Source organism: Lygodium microphyllum, chromosome 14, assembly GCF_053477565.2.
Source record: "Lygodium microphyllum isolate KBCC chromosome 14, Lygodium_microphyllum_v1.1.10, whole genome shotgun sequence".
Lineage (NCBI taxonomy): Eukaryota > Viridiplantae > Streptophyta > Polypodiopsida > Schizaeales > Lygodiaceae > Lygodium > Lygodium microphyllum.
This window is the reverse complement of record NC_141148.1, coordinates 12,674,926-12,691,284: the sequence shown is the minus strand read 5'-3', so window position 1 is coordinate 12,691,284 and position 16,359 is coordinate 12,674,926. Positions and strand designations below refer to the sequence as shown.

Genomic DNA, 16,359 nt, shown 5'->3' with positions numbered 1-16,359 from the left:
TTACAAGCACCACTGTGTATCATTCTAATTTCTGACAGAGGCAGCAACAAGCTTTCTAATGTGAGGCTTATCCAATCTCTCATGTTAGTTGACAGAAGGAGATGTGGGAGTGGCACTCCCTAGGCACTTGTGCAAGGTATGGACGTAACCTAATGATCAACATGAATCAAGGGTCTGATTATTATTGCACTTAAGGAGAGAACCCTTACAAATGTCCAATGTTGTGATGTCTACACACATTAATTGGGGAGTTTCTACATGACACTAGAGTTGCTAGTCTTTAGGAAAACTTCTAGGTGGGTACAAGGCTTGGTGCTTGAGCATTTTGGCAGCAGTGGAATGTGAGAGGATCATCTTAAGGACTAGTTTGCTGCTATATTGACTTGAGTTTGTGCTTGTTGGGACGATGAGATTCTATTTCTAGAGAAAAGTGACATGGCTGGGTGGGTGGCAAGTCATTGTGGTCAATGTTTTCTAAATTTGCATGCTATTGTTGTTTTGAGCATTGTGGGTGGTTTATTTTTACTTGCCTCTAGTTAGCTGTGGGATGCTGCACCCAATTTTGAGAAGTTTTAATCGATGTGGTTTTATGGTTGCTTTGGCTTGGTATCAAGTTACGTTATGTAGCAATCAGTTGTCTTGCTTGTTACAGGGTGCCTTGGTGAAGATAGTGCATTTTTTCACAAAATTCAGCTGTTGATGCTTTAAAGATAGATGATAACAGTGGAGGTGAAGAGAGTGCACTTATCATCTGTTTCCATGCAATTGAATTGTTGATGCTTAAAGACTTGACAGTGACTGTCAAACCGACGGACCATGTTTTCCCCCCCAAAGAAAGGAAATCTCCATTAAGAAAGACCTCAGGAAAACATGAAGGTAAAATAGAAAGCATAAAATAAGCCTTGTATAGGACTATAAGTTACATCAGAGACATCTTGCCCAAATCTTGAAGAGATTATCGGCAATAGAAATGTCCTGCAAATCAAAGGCGTGATTGCATCTCGCACTCTGAATGAATGAAGCAATAATGCAAGCAAATCGCCACCTACTTGTCAAAATGGGTTTTGTTTAGGTGTTTCCTAACACTGGAGTGAGCAAAGGGGGATTTTGTTCCTCCTGCTCAAACTGCCAAGTTGGGGAAAGACTCATGTTGAATCTTCCATAAGTCCTGCATTTGGTTGGACAGGAAAGTGTTCTTCTTGTTTGGAATTTGGGAGGGTGTTGCCACTCTTGTGATCGGACTGGCCTTCTGGTGCTGGTACTAGCTCTGTTGTTTCTATGATTCCTGTCCGATTTTTCATTGAGTCTTCTTTGGTCATGGGTATTGTGGTATTGCAGCCATAGGTTGGTGTTAGAGTACTTGTTGTTGCACTAGTGAAGTAGCTAATCAATCTGGCCCTGTGCTTGAACAACACCCTGTTGTCAATGTCTTGTCTGTCCTTGAGCATATTGCATGTGATGATGAGACAACTCCCTTTTATTGATCTGTTATGCATGGTTTGTTAACACAACCTTTAAGCACATGAACAAATACTTTGGAAACAATAATGTATTAATCAAAGTTTGTTACAAATCCATCATTTGAGAAAGAATGGTAAAAACTGTCCTGTCTAGGGTGGGGCCTTCCAACCCCGCAAGGTCAGGTCCTATGTGACTGCACTCCTTGCACGATCTCAGGGGATTTATGAGCTCAGAGCTCCACTAAGCTCCCTTGAGCTTTCAGAGCCGTCCTACATTACGGGGGCACTTACCACTCGATTGTTTGCCCTACCAGCTAATCAATTTGGCCTTTTGTTTGAATTACACCTTGTTGTCAATGTGCTGTCTACTCATGAGCATACTGCAGGTAATGATAGCGGCAGTCTTAGTGGAAGAGAGTGACAATTACCTGGGTTGTTGAAGACATCTCAATCAGCAGCTGTCTGTGAAACATTTCCACTATATCTTCTTCTACTAGATTGATGATTAACTTTTGAAAGGACCATATTCAATCCAGAATCTCATGTGTCCCCCTTGTCTAGGTCCTTTCTTGTCTTATGCACATGCATGTTGCAATTTTTGTTTGCTAATTTTCAACTTGGGATGTAGCCTTCACCTGACTTGTCAATTTGTTCTCTTATGGTTCAGGGCAGCTTGTAGTAGCGGCACTGATGGGTAGAGGTGTTCGGACTCGTGTCCTGCTACGGGATGCAAAGAAAGCTGTCAGCTTATTTGGCAAAGAAAACTTTGACAAAATGCAGGTATATAAAAGCTTAAGGTTTTCAAGAGTGGGACTTGTTTCTGCTGCCTGACTACAATTATGCCTTTTTTCCCTGCAGGTTTTCATTGGAGATACAAGGAATATAGAGAAAGTGGACCCTTCTGTTTTTGAAGTATGTAATTTCAGGAGAGTTAAGATTTTCACATTGACAATTAATATGCTAAGGATATCTGTGTATAGTGTGCACTTTTTCACCTACAAGATGCTGTTTGTTGTTACAGGGCATCACTCATGTCATTTGTTGCACAGGAACCACTGCTTTCCCATCAAAACGTTGGGATGGTGATAACACCCCAGAAAACACTGGTACAAATTTAGACCAATAGTCTTCAGTGTGTTTATGCCATGACAGGCTGAAGCCGAAGTGGTATAGTAGTATTTTCTCAACTTATTATGTTTATTTCTGCTCCCCCTTTTATGCTGAAAGTTGACTGAAACATATCTCAGCTTGTACGGATGTGGCCAAGAGGGGTAAAATTGTTTTCTTTTAGCCATTTTTGATGAAAATTAGTAGCCTGTACTTGGCCCTACTGGTCTAATGTACACCTCTAAATATCATTTCAATCTTGAGTGTAAAACAATCTATGGAGACACTCTAGTGGCAGGTCACTCCTGCAGATTCATAGAAGTTTAATGGACGATCTACAAGATGAACAAAAATAGCATTAGACAGAATGTGAGGAGGTCTAGCTTACAGCAAAAAACATATGGATGTGGTTAAGCCTCCACAATAAAATAGCAGCTATCTCTTTTGGAACCCAAACTTCAAATGCCTTTATGCCAATGTCCTTTGAGCCTCCACAATAAAATAGCAGCTATCTCTTTTGGAACCCAAACTTCAAATACCTTTATGCCAATGTCCTTTGAGGTCAATTTATGAAGGAGATAATGTACATGACTGAGGTTGTTGCGAACATGCAAGGGTAGATTAGGGTTTGTTTCAAATAATGGTTCCAAAGGAACCTTAGAAACAGAGCATGGGTGAGTGACAAATCTAAGTTACAAGCGCTGATGTAAACCTGAAGAGTTTCAGTATCAACAGGATTCTATGTAGCCACCAAGAGATGGAGAGAATCAAGGGGTGCATCCACTCATTAGGGGAGAACATGTGATTGTGGGCTGACCTTGGGAAGTCTCTATGTATATCCTAAGTCATGTATCAAAAGGCTATTTAAAGGCAGCCATTTCAATGAATAGCAATACATTGTGGGTACAGAGATAGGAAAAGTAGGAGAAATTCATGAAAGGCAAAAGAACACAGCTTTTCAATCATAGGAAGGGTTTTACAATTAGGCAGATCATGGCTGTCACCAGCTAATTGGTTGCATTGCACTGCTGAAATGCAGTCTGTAATGCAGGTGATGGTGTTTTACTGCTGTTGGCTGCTTTTCTCGTGCAGGTGATGGCTGTACTGAGCAGGGTGAATGCTGATCTGGTGCAAGTGATGCTGTCCTTGGCTCGCTGATACAGTTTTAAGCCCATTTCTGTGGTTCTGGGGCTATTATGAGTACTTTTGTTGGCCCCTATGTTCTTCTTGCTGTCTGTGTGGCTCATGGGAGAGAGGTGTCATGAAAAATCTTGTTGGAGGGGCTCTTTTACATTGATCGTGAATGATCTAGTCATGATTGGGATCTCCTACATGAAGGCCTCGAGTGCTGGGTGCATTATGACACTGAAGGTCTTGTCTAGCTTGGGCTTTCATAGCAATGGAGGAGAGTAGTCTAGCAAGATCTTGGGGTTGGGCAGATTGGTCTTCTTGTGCTTTTGTGGATTCATTAGTGGATATGTTTAGATCTAGAGTTGTATGCCTTGGTTGGTGAGAGCAGCTTGAGATGGGTTTTAGAGCATGGATGATTTGTTGAGTAGAAGTAACGAAGTGGCATGTTGAAGGTTGAGATTGGAGATTCTGAGTAGGACTTTTCAAGTGGTCATGTTGGCAATTTGATAACGGCCAAGAAATACTATAAAGGGTGCCAACTATGGGGCCAATCTCTCTTTGTGTGCTGGTGTAGGAGCATTATAGACCCGTTGTTTTATTTTCTTTTCTATTGCTGAATTTCAGTTTTTAAGTTGTAAGTGCTTGCAATTTAAAGTCTACTGCCTTTTTGTTTATGGAAGGCCAATTTCATGGTTCTGTTCGTGGGACATCACCATCTTCCTTCAGGGAGTGAGTCTGCGGTTTGCTTTTGTGCAAGCACTTGAGCCTTAAATCCATGTAAACATAGAAACCATTCAGCAGGGATGTCTCACAAAGAATAGGGCAGTGATTTTTCTGAAGGATTGAGATCTTTTGATTGGTATCTCAACATGCAGATGATGTGCACGAGGTATTGGAGCATGGTCCTCTGGTGCATGAAGATCTGATGGACGATGTTGCTTCAGAGTGTAGGGAGCCTGGAGAGAATAAAGCAGATGATGATGCTTTATGTAAAGCACAACTGCTTAGTCCATTTGACAAGTTTTACTTAGCTAGCTAGTGCAGTGGAGACTTTTGCCCAGCTCATGTAGTGTGATCACTAATCTTGGACTGCAGGCCTGTGGCCCTTGCGTCTGTTCTAGCATCTGATGACTCTTAGTTAATGCAAGAATGTGATAGGACAGCTGACGATATAACCACTCATCTTGTAGAGGTCATGTACTGACCAACACAGCCCCCTTAGATGCATTGCTGGTTGGGATTAGGAGCCAACTTGCTAAATTGAGACCTTTTTCTCCAAATTCCCAGATATGAGTAGAGATGATCCTTACAGCTTTGCATAGTAGTTTGAACAGGTTTGTGTCACCAATGGGCTAGTGGTGAATGATATAAGAGTGCAAGCCTTTAGTCTATGCTTAGGTGACAAAGGTAGAACTTGGTTCACAAGCTTGGACGATTATGAGAAGGCTCATGCCTTCATCTTGAAGGATTTGTTCATTAAGAGGTTTGTAGAGGGCAGTTATGCATAGAATTTCCTCATTAGCCTAACGAATGTGACCCAGTTGGAGAATCAGGCAATGAGAGATTATGTCTCTAAAGTTTAAATCCAAATTATGTGATCCAAGAAAATACAAAGAGTATCTTATTTACATGCATGACCTTCTGTATGAAGGCCTTCGAGCATATGATAACAGTATGAAGAAACACTTGGTATGTTATTTCTCGGAGCCCATTCCATTTTATTGTAAGCGAAAAATGAAATAGGAAAAAAGAGATTTTATTGACAGTGTTGGACAAATCATCCAAACTATAGAACAAACTATCAAGGAAGTTTGCCATAGTAAACGTTGACAGTATTACAACAAAAGTTTCCTATAGTTGTGTGTAAGACTGCAATCAAGTATGAAGAGGGTTTTGGATGTGACAAATGTTCATGCCATCTGGCTGGTTGGTCTAAATGGAGATCTTATAACAACAACAAATCTTCTTATAAATCTCACAAGAGAGATTCTCAGCATAATCATAGAAGACATTATTGTTACTCTTACAACAAATAAGAAGCATCAAAGATTAGTCATTCTAATTGCAAAGGATTAAAATGCTATATATGTGGTAGTTCTAGTCATCTTGCCAACAACTATCCTTCTAAAGGTAAGGAACACTCTGGGAAGACAGGTAAGGAGCAAGCCAAAACCAATGCTCATTATTTACTGTCTGAAGACTCTTTCTTTGCTTCAGAGTCTAGTGCTAATTCAACAGACTCTAACACAAAAGATAATGTTTCTAAGACTTCTTACGATTCTGATACAGTGCTACAGATTACACTAGTGATACAAAAAGTTCCTTTTCTAATCGGAATGAATCATGCTATTCTAATGTTGAAATTCTCCAAACTTAGAGTAGTATTTCGGAAGTGTTTGAGTCCAACCAAGAAGATACTGCTTCTCCAGATACTTCTCCACCCATCTTTACTCCAATTAATGCTCACTCATTCCCTCACTATTTTTTCCAGAAAGGAAAAGAAAAATATATGCCATCCACTTCAGGTTTGAAGCATAGGCACAAGGGGACTATTGAGTGCATTTCCTTTTTCTTTTTGTAAGATTTGCACGCGGCTGACACAGCCTTCCACTAACAGATATCCACTATGTAAAATGATTTGACCCCCCTCACTTGTATGATTATATTCCCTTTGGCTCCTATAAATCGAGAGCTCCTTCACTCATTGGAGCAACCAAAATCACTTGCACTTTCTCTCAACAAGCACTCTCATCCATAGCCTTGTATCTCAAGTTCAGCACTTCTAATATACTCAAGCTTTGAACCTAAAGTGGATGGCATATATTTTTCTTTTCCTTTCTGGAAAAAATAGTGAGGGAATGAGTGAGCATTAATTGGAGTAAAGATGGGTGGAGAAGTATCTGGAGAAGTAGTATCTTCTTGGTTGGACTCAAACACCTCGGAAATACTACTCTAAGTTTGGAGAATTTCAACATCAGAATAGCATGATTCATTCCGATCAGAAAAGGAACTTTTTGTATCACTAGTGTTATCTGTAGCACTAGTATCAGAATCGTAAGAAGTCTTAGAAACATTATCTTGTGTCAGAGTTAGTTGAATAAGCAGTAGACTCTAAAGTAGAGGAAGAGTCTTTAAACAGTAAATAATGAGCATTGGTTTTGACTTGCTCCTTACCTATCTTCCCAGAGTGTTCCTTGCCTTTAGAAGGACAATTGTTGCGGCAAGATGACTAGAACTGTTACATATATAGCGTTTTAATCCTTTGCGATTAGAATGACTAACCTTTGATGTTTCTTGTTTTTGTAAGAATGACAATGATGTCTTCTATGATGCCTCCTTGATCTTCTATGATTATGCCAAGAATCTCTCCTATGAGATTTATAAGAAGATTTATTGTTGCTATAAGATCTCCATTTAGACCAACAAGTGGAATTGCATGAACATTTGTCACATCCAAAATCCTCTTCATACTCGGTTGTGGTCTTACACATAGTTGGAGGAAACTTTTGCTGTAATACTGTCACCTCCTCCATTGTTACTCCTATTTTCTCGCACTTCCAAAGAACGGAAACAAGGGGAAGCCCACCAATGATCACTCTCCAAAGAAAGACCTTGCATTTGAACAAGGTCTTGTTCAACCATCCTTCCATCACTATCATTTTCCACCAAGCCTTGGATTTATGTATGCCCCAAATCGCATTGGCTTTAGGAACTAGCCAATGCTTATCCTTGATCAAAAGATGATACACTTGGTTGGTTGAAGCCTTTTGAAGACAAACATGGCTAGCAAGATCCCAAACTTGTTCCCCTTCCCCCCCCTCTTTGCGTGTGTGTTGCAAGAGTTGAAAAAAGTTCAAGAAGGCCTAGCAATAATGAAGCAACAAATAATCAAGAAAGAATAACAAATTAAAAAATTACAAGAACAACTGCAAAGCATGAAGAAGGAACAATAGAAAGCAAAAGAGGAGCCCATAACAGAGTCATTACAAGCAAAATTAACTAGCTAGATACAAAATGTAAACTTATATGCTTCAACACATTTTTGTACAGAGGTTATGTCAATAATTAAGAAGAATGAGAGGATTGAAAGTAATGAGAGAGAGATGAGGATTGGAGGTCTCCCCCTAGGATGGGATAGGGAGAAACTTGCTTGAGAGTTGAAAGATGATTTCCTTATAGAAATGAATGTTCTACGAGCATAGCTAAGCAAGGTTGTTCCTTCATATATTTGGGAGAGCCCATTAGCATTATCCCAAAAGGCACACAAGCTAAGATCAGCTACATGAATATAATAGAGAAGGTAGTGGTGATGAAGCAAAGTAAGTTCCCACAAGGGACAAAATTGTTGATAGCAGACGAATTGACCCCACTTGAGCTCAAAAATCGACCAATGGAATTAGCCAAAGTCAAAGAAGCATGAAGAAATAGTAAGTGGAAGTGTATCGAGGAGGAAAAGCAATCATCGAGGAGTTTCTCACCCCACTTCCCTTGAAGTAAATATATCTTCTAGTGGAATTTAGCTACCCTCTATATCTATAAGGGAACTTGATGTTGTAATTAAAGCTCTTATGAGTCGCAAGAGCTCTAACCATGAAAACTAGACCATATCCAAAACTATCATTATCCACAAAACTTACGAAAATAGAAACTATGGCTTATAAGCTCCAAGTTCGTGCCACAAGAACGTGAAATTTTAACTTAAAGCTATTTGGATACTTAAATTGTGACACTTGAGTTGCTGTGCACATGCCTGATTTAATGTGTCACAGTGGTAAGACAATCCTAGCTTGGGTAGTGGGCACATTGGTAAAGGTTGTTGTGGTGGATATGTGCCATTGGGTGCCTAATGTCAAATCTTGGTTAGGAACATTGAAATTTCCCTTGGAAATGAATGATGGTGTCACGCGGATAGTTTTAACACTTTCAAGTTCAAAGAGTTTAGGATTTAAAATTGAGTTTGGGCGGCATTGAATGTTATTTTAATGAGGGCAAGACCAAAGGGCTATACAACTCGGATTTGTATGTGGATGCCCTAGTGAAATAGAAGTTTGCCAAATGTCAAGTTTGGGTCAGTTTTGCGCTGCGTGCAAGTGTATCTTTCATGTTGGACTCTCTCTCCCCCATTTTGGTGTGGTTCTAGGCTATGCAAGGTTGGAGAAGAATGTGGAGATTAGTTTTGGGAGATTACATAGCACTAGATGCACATTCTAGAACAACTGTTGAACCCGATTTTGAAGGATTAGACATCCTCAAAGCCCTATTTCACATAAGATGACAGCATTGAATGCATAGTTTGATGCATGCAACCACTATTTGGGCATTTTTTGTGAAGAAAAGTAAAATTCTCTCTCATTTGCAACTTCTCTATCTCCCCTCTGTGCGAATTGAAGCCTTGTCAATGAATTTAAAGCATTTCAGTACTGAATTTGCTGGTACAACTCCAAATTTTTGCAGAAATTAGGGTTTCTTACCTGTCTCAAGAAGCATGCCTTCAAATCTTTGCCATGCAATATAGGGATTTGCTGGAAATCTAAGAGATAATAGCACATCTAAAGAAGATTGCTCATCTACAATCAAAGTGAGTAGCACACAAGGGGAGAAGACCTAGTTTTCACCAGAATATGCCGGTAATCACAGGGCAATTTGGGGATAATTGCTGTTAGTCATTATTCGAGGGGCCGATAATCATAATTTTCTCTCTTTTTCTTCATCTCTCTCATCTTGGTCAAGATTGGAAACTTGAGCCTCATGTGTTGAGGATTGTTGATTTGCTATTCTCATTGTGTTTCCAGCAAGGATTAGAGTTTTTCATGGCAGCATTCAAATGCCTCTTGGATAGAGAAAGGTTGTTATGCAAATTTGGTCAATGGACAATAGAATAGGTAGGATTTTGGGTCTACAAGTGGGCTGATTTAAATATAATAGCAAGGGGAAATTTGGGGCTTTATGCTCCTAGTCATTTGTCACATGCATGCAAGTCTCTTAAGGCCAAATTTGTGCCCAGATGTGCGTTGCATCAAGGGAAAATTGAATTTTTTGATTGCTAGTTACAAAGGATAGCTTGCTATTCTAAATGTTGTTGGGGAATTGGCTCTATCTATAGCGGAAGTGTGAATCGCGATCCCTCTCGTATCTAGGCCTTTGGAGAGCAATCCCTCTCAGGTTCCATGCAAGGCCTAGCTCCTGTTGGGGTTTTGAGTCAAATCTCAATGTACAACAAGTGCTTGGAATTAATGTGAAAAGAAATACTACAAGGAGTGCCAATGTTTTGGGGCCAGTCGGGTGTCAGCTTGTCTCAATTTTCTTGTGGGCAATCTAACCCAAAGTGGTTAACTGTTGACTATCTAATTTTCTTTTTTTTTCTTGGTGACTTTATTACTCACTGTAAATTATTGTAAATCAAAGTTATTGAGGGTTCCACCATGCTTCTATGAAAAGGAAGGCTGGTTTCAACTAGTGAGGTCCATTCATGTAAGTAAGATTAAAAGGAAACTAGGGGACACTGATAATATTGTCTCAAGGGATGCAATCACAGAACTCTTTGAAAGAGGACATCATCATCAATGGGGAATCTACTCCAATTGCCATCATCAATGGATTACTAATTATGCATTCACTACACTGCTGATCTCGACTTTATTATTATTATTTGTCTCTTGCTTTTCCAGACACCTAGACAAGATGTGTTTTGGTTGGCCACGTGCTCAATAGGAGATCTCTTCCTTCACTTATCCAATCCTTTCACTTCCTCTATTCAACAGCATCACAAGTACCACTTGATAATCCACGACTACCACATTCCCTTCTTCATCGTAGGTTATGTAGGGTTTGGTTTAAAGTTCCTCTCTACTAATTCTTCCACAGTGGGCAAGGATGTCACTAGAAGGATGTGTATTGACCGCACCAAGAGGTCTAAGGGCTGTTGATGGATTGATGTCTAGCCTAGAAGTTTTGTGCTTTGTTCTAGTGGAGTTGGCAAGGCTAAAGGCACTTCCTTACAATACAACGTCCCTCTATAGATTTGGCACCATACTGATTTTGGTAAGGTGGATGCCAAGGGGCTCTACAATTTTAAACATCACTCTTGAATCTTCCACAAGTAGCACATACTCCTTGGTTTCTAGGATTATGGCACTCTGTTGGTAAGTGGGCCCCTTAGGAGTAGACACATTACCCATTGGGTGTAAATTAGCCTTGGCCTAGATCTCCGTCATCTTCATCAATTCTTGTTGATGCTAACAGTGCTTGATGCTAGACACTTCTTGGAACATCATTGATATCTTATCCTTTCTTCTTTCAATGTGATATTCTCTTTGCCCAATCAAGGTGGGTTTGTCTCTCTCTTTCTTTATGCAAGTCATCTATCTAATGGCTTCTTCCAAAATTGCCTCAAGAAATCTCTATTTAAGCTAGATTTGCTAGCCAGAGCATCATGCAATCGCTTGCCTTTAAGACCTTTGACACAAACTTTGGCTACTACTCTATCGCTAGGATGCTCGACTTTTGAAATAATAAGAGTAATTCAAGAAAGGTTTGTATGGGGTCAGGTTGCTGAGCTATTGCCACTTTAACCTATGGATGCATAGAAATCCAACATTGTCGGAGACCACTAACAAAACCATGGGTCATGGCATTAAGGATATCTATTCTATTTGTAGTAGGTTTTTCTAACATTTTCTGACCAACGTAGGCATTCATCATGTAGATTAAGAGTTTAATTTCCTCTGGAGTTTTGCTTTCAATGGACTAGATAGGAAAACTTTCTACCTTTTCTAGGACACCAATTTTATTGTAAAACTTTGTGTGAGAAGATTTGTCTTTGTTTGTGCCATGAGCATTGACAGTGGCATGGGCATTAAGATATTTACCCTCTGTTGTAGAAGCACCTGTTCTATGAGGATTAATAGGTACAAATGTCTCATCCACCACACTATCTCCATGAAATGCTGTAAATGAGTTGATTTTGGGCATATACCAGGCCGGTATATTGTCTTCAGTATTCTGCTCAACTATTTCACCCATGACGTGTGAATTGTACCGATTATGCACATACCTGGTCAGGTCATCATTCTGTTGCTCTTCCGGATCAATACATAATGGCATTCGATCTAATACTTTATTAGCCTCTTGTTGTTTGTGGGTCCTATTGAACACCATTTGGTCAATTTCATCAAAAGCTACTTTATATTCTTTGTCAGTCCATTCTGGAAAGAGAAGTTCCAGATATTCAGCCAATTCCAGTGCTGTATCAACTGGTTGCACTGTAGGTTGCCTTAAGGAAGTTGGCTAGCTTGGCTAGTACTAGGACCTGCTTCTGTAGATATCTTCCAGACAATATTTTCTTCCTTGTCCTAATCTGTATTGGTGGGTGGAAATTGGGGTACATAGATTTCTTGTATATCATATAGCATAGAATCTAATTGCTGTTCTGTGTGTTTTTCTAGTTTAGCCTTTCCCTTTAGATTGTTTTCAATTACAGAATGCACGTTGAGAGTGCCTTGTGTTGGTGTAGCAAACAATGAAGACCATCCTTTCTGTAATCCTTTATTTGAAAAGCTTGGCCAATCAACTTCAGTAGAAGTAGTAGCGGAGACAAGGTTTTGAGAAGTTGAAGCTGCAGAAGAAACAGCTACAGGAATAGAAGCTTTAATCTTAGTCTGTTGATGACAAAGTTGCAAAATAGTATCACTGGTGTCAGCTAGTTTTTCTGTCTTCTCTGTCAAGCCTGTCAAGGCAACATGAGTTCAATTGGCAGCTTGCAGTTCTGCAGACCATGATGCAGAATCTTGTGGCCTTAAGTAAGGGGCCGCTTTATACACATGAATCTCATACTCAAACTCCTGAATAGCATTGACAATAGAGACATTGGTATTTTCAATCAGTTTCTTACAATGGAGACAAATACCTTCTAAGATCTTGGGATGTGAGCAAGGTTGTGCTTTGTGGTACAAACTGCAATGTACGTGCTCTTTGTAATGGGGAAACCTTGAGCCTTGGTTGATGTGTAGCAGTTATGTGAGGTGGTTCCTCTCTTGCTTTTCTTTGAGGAAGATATAAAGTTTTGCCCTTGCTGTTGCGCATAGAAATCACCTTGGGAGGTAGCAACTCTTTCCTCTAAGGGAAAGATATATCCAACTGCCACTCTTGGGGTAGCTTAATCAAGTATGCTGGGTATCGCTAAAGACATACAGCAGAATACCATACGGTACTGAATAGCCAGGTGTGCTGAAGATGCCTTCATGTTAAGCCCCATGTGCAGATATGAAGCAGTAGAAGCTCACACAAATAAGGATCATCGATAGCTATGACATAATTAGGATGCAACTCAAAAAAGATTGGACCATTGGATAAGGGAGACACTGCTACTCCTATGATCATGTCCATGAGTTCTAGATGCCTAGTATCAAGAATTGCAGCCATACAGGGTACATTTAACCCTCTACGAAACAATGGTATAATACCTATTGCAGGCTAACCAAGATGTGAATAAGGGTAAGCATTTTTGGCTTTCTGTTTTTGGATTTTATGTAAGACTAAGGAAAGAAGATTGGCAGGTTGATCCTCTGCGAGTGTATCACCTACTGTTAAAATACCGTGATCTTCAACATAGATAATAGAAGACTTAATTTTAAACAACAGGTTCTCTCCATAGATGTGTGCAGCACCTATCTCAAGAAGAATCCATTTAGCACTTGGATTCACCTTATCTACAATGATAGTGGAGTTACCAGGAGACTTATAGCACTCCAAAAAGATTTTTGAAAGCAGCAACGAATGCACCTTGCATAGATCCATGAGAGGCCATGAGGAATTATTGGAGGAGACAGAGGATTTATTGCTCTTTCACAAAGCTCACAACGGCAACACCCCTTACACACGGGAAAACACCTAAACAGCCTACTCGAGCTTAACGTCAGATGTCACTGACAACCTTTGGCTCTCGTAATGCAAATGCAAGAGAAGTTTACTGCTTTGATACCAACTCAGCAGCGCACAACGGAAACGATACAGAGTGAGTGCAAGTGAAAGCTTGAAAGCTTGAGTACATTAGAAGTGCTGAACTTGAGATACAAGGCTATGGATGAGAGTGCTTATTAAGAGTAAGTGCAAGTGATTCCGAGGAGCTCAAATGAGCTAAGAAGCTCCCGATTTGTAGGAGCTGAAGGGAATATAATCATACAAGTGGGTGGGGCTCAAATCATTTTACATAGTAGGTATGTGTTAGCGGAAGGCTGTGTCAGCCATGTGCGAATCTTACAAAAAGAAAAAGGAAGCACACTCAATAGTGGCTACAAGACTCAAGGAGATCAACGACGGAAAAGTAGATCAGCCAAAATATTCTCCTTGCCCGGCACATGCTCAAAAGTAATGTCTAGAGCATCAAATAATAGGGACCATCAGAGAAGTTTTTTATTCCCTATTTCATAGGTTGCCTTTTTGGTTAGATAGTCTTTGACGTGTTGTAAATTAGTGCGCACGGTAAAGTGCATGAATTCGAGAAAGATTCTAAATGCTTTTATGGCCTTAATGATGGCGAGGATTTCCCTTTGATAGAATGGTAATTTTGTTGAGTTGGATTGAATATGCCTAAGGCATATCAGCATATTTGCAATTGCTTTCCAATAGTAGTTTGGAGTTCCTCGCACAAGAGTGCTCCCCAGCCTTTGTCAAAGGCATCTGTCAATAGTACTAATAGTAGCCCTGTAGGAAGATGTAATGGGGGAAGATGTTGGATTAAAGCCTTAATTTTTTGTAGGGCCATGGTGTGAATAGGCTTCCAGTGGAATTGGCCTTTGCGAAGCAAGGGATACATATCTTTGGTGTAAAGTGCTAAATTAGGTGTAGAAGAGTTTATCTAGTTTAAACACCTTAAGAGTTGTTGGAGTTACTTTTGTGAACTTAATTCTTTTGGAAATTCTAATATTTTTGGAGTATATGGCCTCATACCAAGATGAATTTTTTGATCAAGACATCTTTGAGAGGGATTGGATGACCATGTCCAATCAAGTATTTGTTCAGAGGCTTATGGTTTATCACTAATCTTTTCTTCCTCTTTTGCTCTGAATGTTTGTTGACATAAAATGCTTGGCAAGACTAAGGAGATGTTGTAGGCTCTATCAAACCTTTATCTAGTAAGGTTTAAATCTCCTATTTGCACAATTCCAAATCCTCCTCTCGCATGCCTTTCATATTGAGTTCTCTCGTCTTTAAACATGAGAGGGTGCTTATGCATATATTATTGAATAATGCCCTTGATTTTGACAATCTCATCTGCATGCTTAGTCTTTCTTGTTTAAACCAATTTTCTACGTCAAGAATCTTTTGTTGTGTAGGTATTTCGGTCAAAGAATAAATACTTTGACCAATTTTGGAAAGCGGAGGGATATCTGTCTTTTTGCCTAAATAAGGCACCGTAAAATGGTTGGAAGACTGCATGGTGAAGCAGTTGGAATTGCTTCTTGATGAGGAAGTAATATCGGGTATGAGGTGTGATCTTGCCTATAGCATTCAAGAGATCAAGTCAAATGAAGCGATTGTGCTGATTGATATGTACATACCTTCAAGGATACAAAAGATTATTCGAAATTTCTTGGATTTCTTCCTTGGATGTATACGGATGCTTCCACTTTAGGGCTCATTTCTCTTCAACAATTTGAACAATTCTATGAAACTAACAGTCTCACGAGTAACACAAAGTGGCACAAGTATTCACATTGTGCTTGGGAGAGAAGCGAAGAACCTTGTTCGTAAGGCTTGTTGCCACCATTGAAATATCCTCATTTCTTGCACGTTGCACTTCAACAGGGACCTTAATTTGACCCAAATAAAGATAAGCCTATATGATATGATTCAAAGTTACCCTCTTATCGTTGGATAGTTCCATCACTATAGGACTAGTTGCTTGTATACAGTCTAAGGCAAATAGCTCAAAAGGAGCAGAATAGCACGATCCATTCCAATCAAAAAAGGAAATTTTTGTATCACTAGTGTTATCTGTAGCATTAGTATCAGAATCATAAGAAGTCTCAAAAACATTATCTTTTGTGTCAGTTGAATAAGCAGTAGACTTTGAAGCAAAGGAAGAGTTTTCAAACAGTAAATAATGGGCATAGGTTTTGACTTGCTCCTTACCTGTCTTCCCAGAGTGTTCCTTGCCTTTAGAAGAACAGTTGTTGGCAAGATGACTAGAACTACCACATATATAGTGTTTTAATCCTTTGCGATTAGAATGACTAACCTTTGATGCTTCTTGTTTGTTGTATGAGTGACAATGATGTCTTCTATGATGTCTCCTTGATCTTCTATGATTATGGTGAGAATCTCTCATGTGAGATTTATAAGAAGATTTGTTGTTGCTATAAGATCTCCATTTAGACCAACAAGTGGAATTGCATGAACATTTGTCACATCCAAAATCCTCGTCATACTCGGTTGCGGTCTTACACACAGTTGGAGGAAACTTTTGCTGTAATACTGTCGCCTTTTGTTGCTGGTAGACTTCCTTGACAGTTTGTTCTATAGTTTGGATGATTTGTCCAACATTGTCAGTGAAATCTCTTTTTTCCTATTTCATTTTTTGCTTACAATAAAATGGAATGGGCTCCGGGAAATAACATACCAAATGTTCCTTCATACTATTATCATGTGCTCCAAGGCCTTC

At 39.6% G+C, this 16,359-nt stretch overlaps 1 protein-coding gene across 5 annotated transcripts in view; it reads left to right on the top strand.

The window, feature by feature from the left end:
- LOC148025333 (uncharacterized protein At5g02240-like) overlaps positions 1–16,359 on the top strand; it is a 49,203-nt gene that overhangs the window by 26,381 nt on the left and 6,463 nt on the right. For 4 of the 5 annotated variants that reach the window (XR_015693044.1, XM_087692370.1, XM_087692372.1 and 1 more), the window contains exons 2-4: positions 2,128–2,240; positions 2,319–2,372; positions 2,482–2,566. Coding sequence is in view for 3 of the 5 variants with exons in the window: in XM_087692370.1 (XP_087548496.1) it covers positions 2,128–2,240; positions 2,319–2,372; positions 2,482–2,566 (252 nt within the window). In the remaining 2 variants the exon portion in view is untranslated. Of the gene's footprint in view, positions 1–652; positions 877–2,127; positions 2,241–2,318; positions 2,373–2,481; positions 2,567–16,359 lie in introns of all 5 variants that reach the window. The other variant, XR_015693045.1, reaches the window with a different exon arrangement.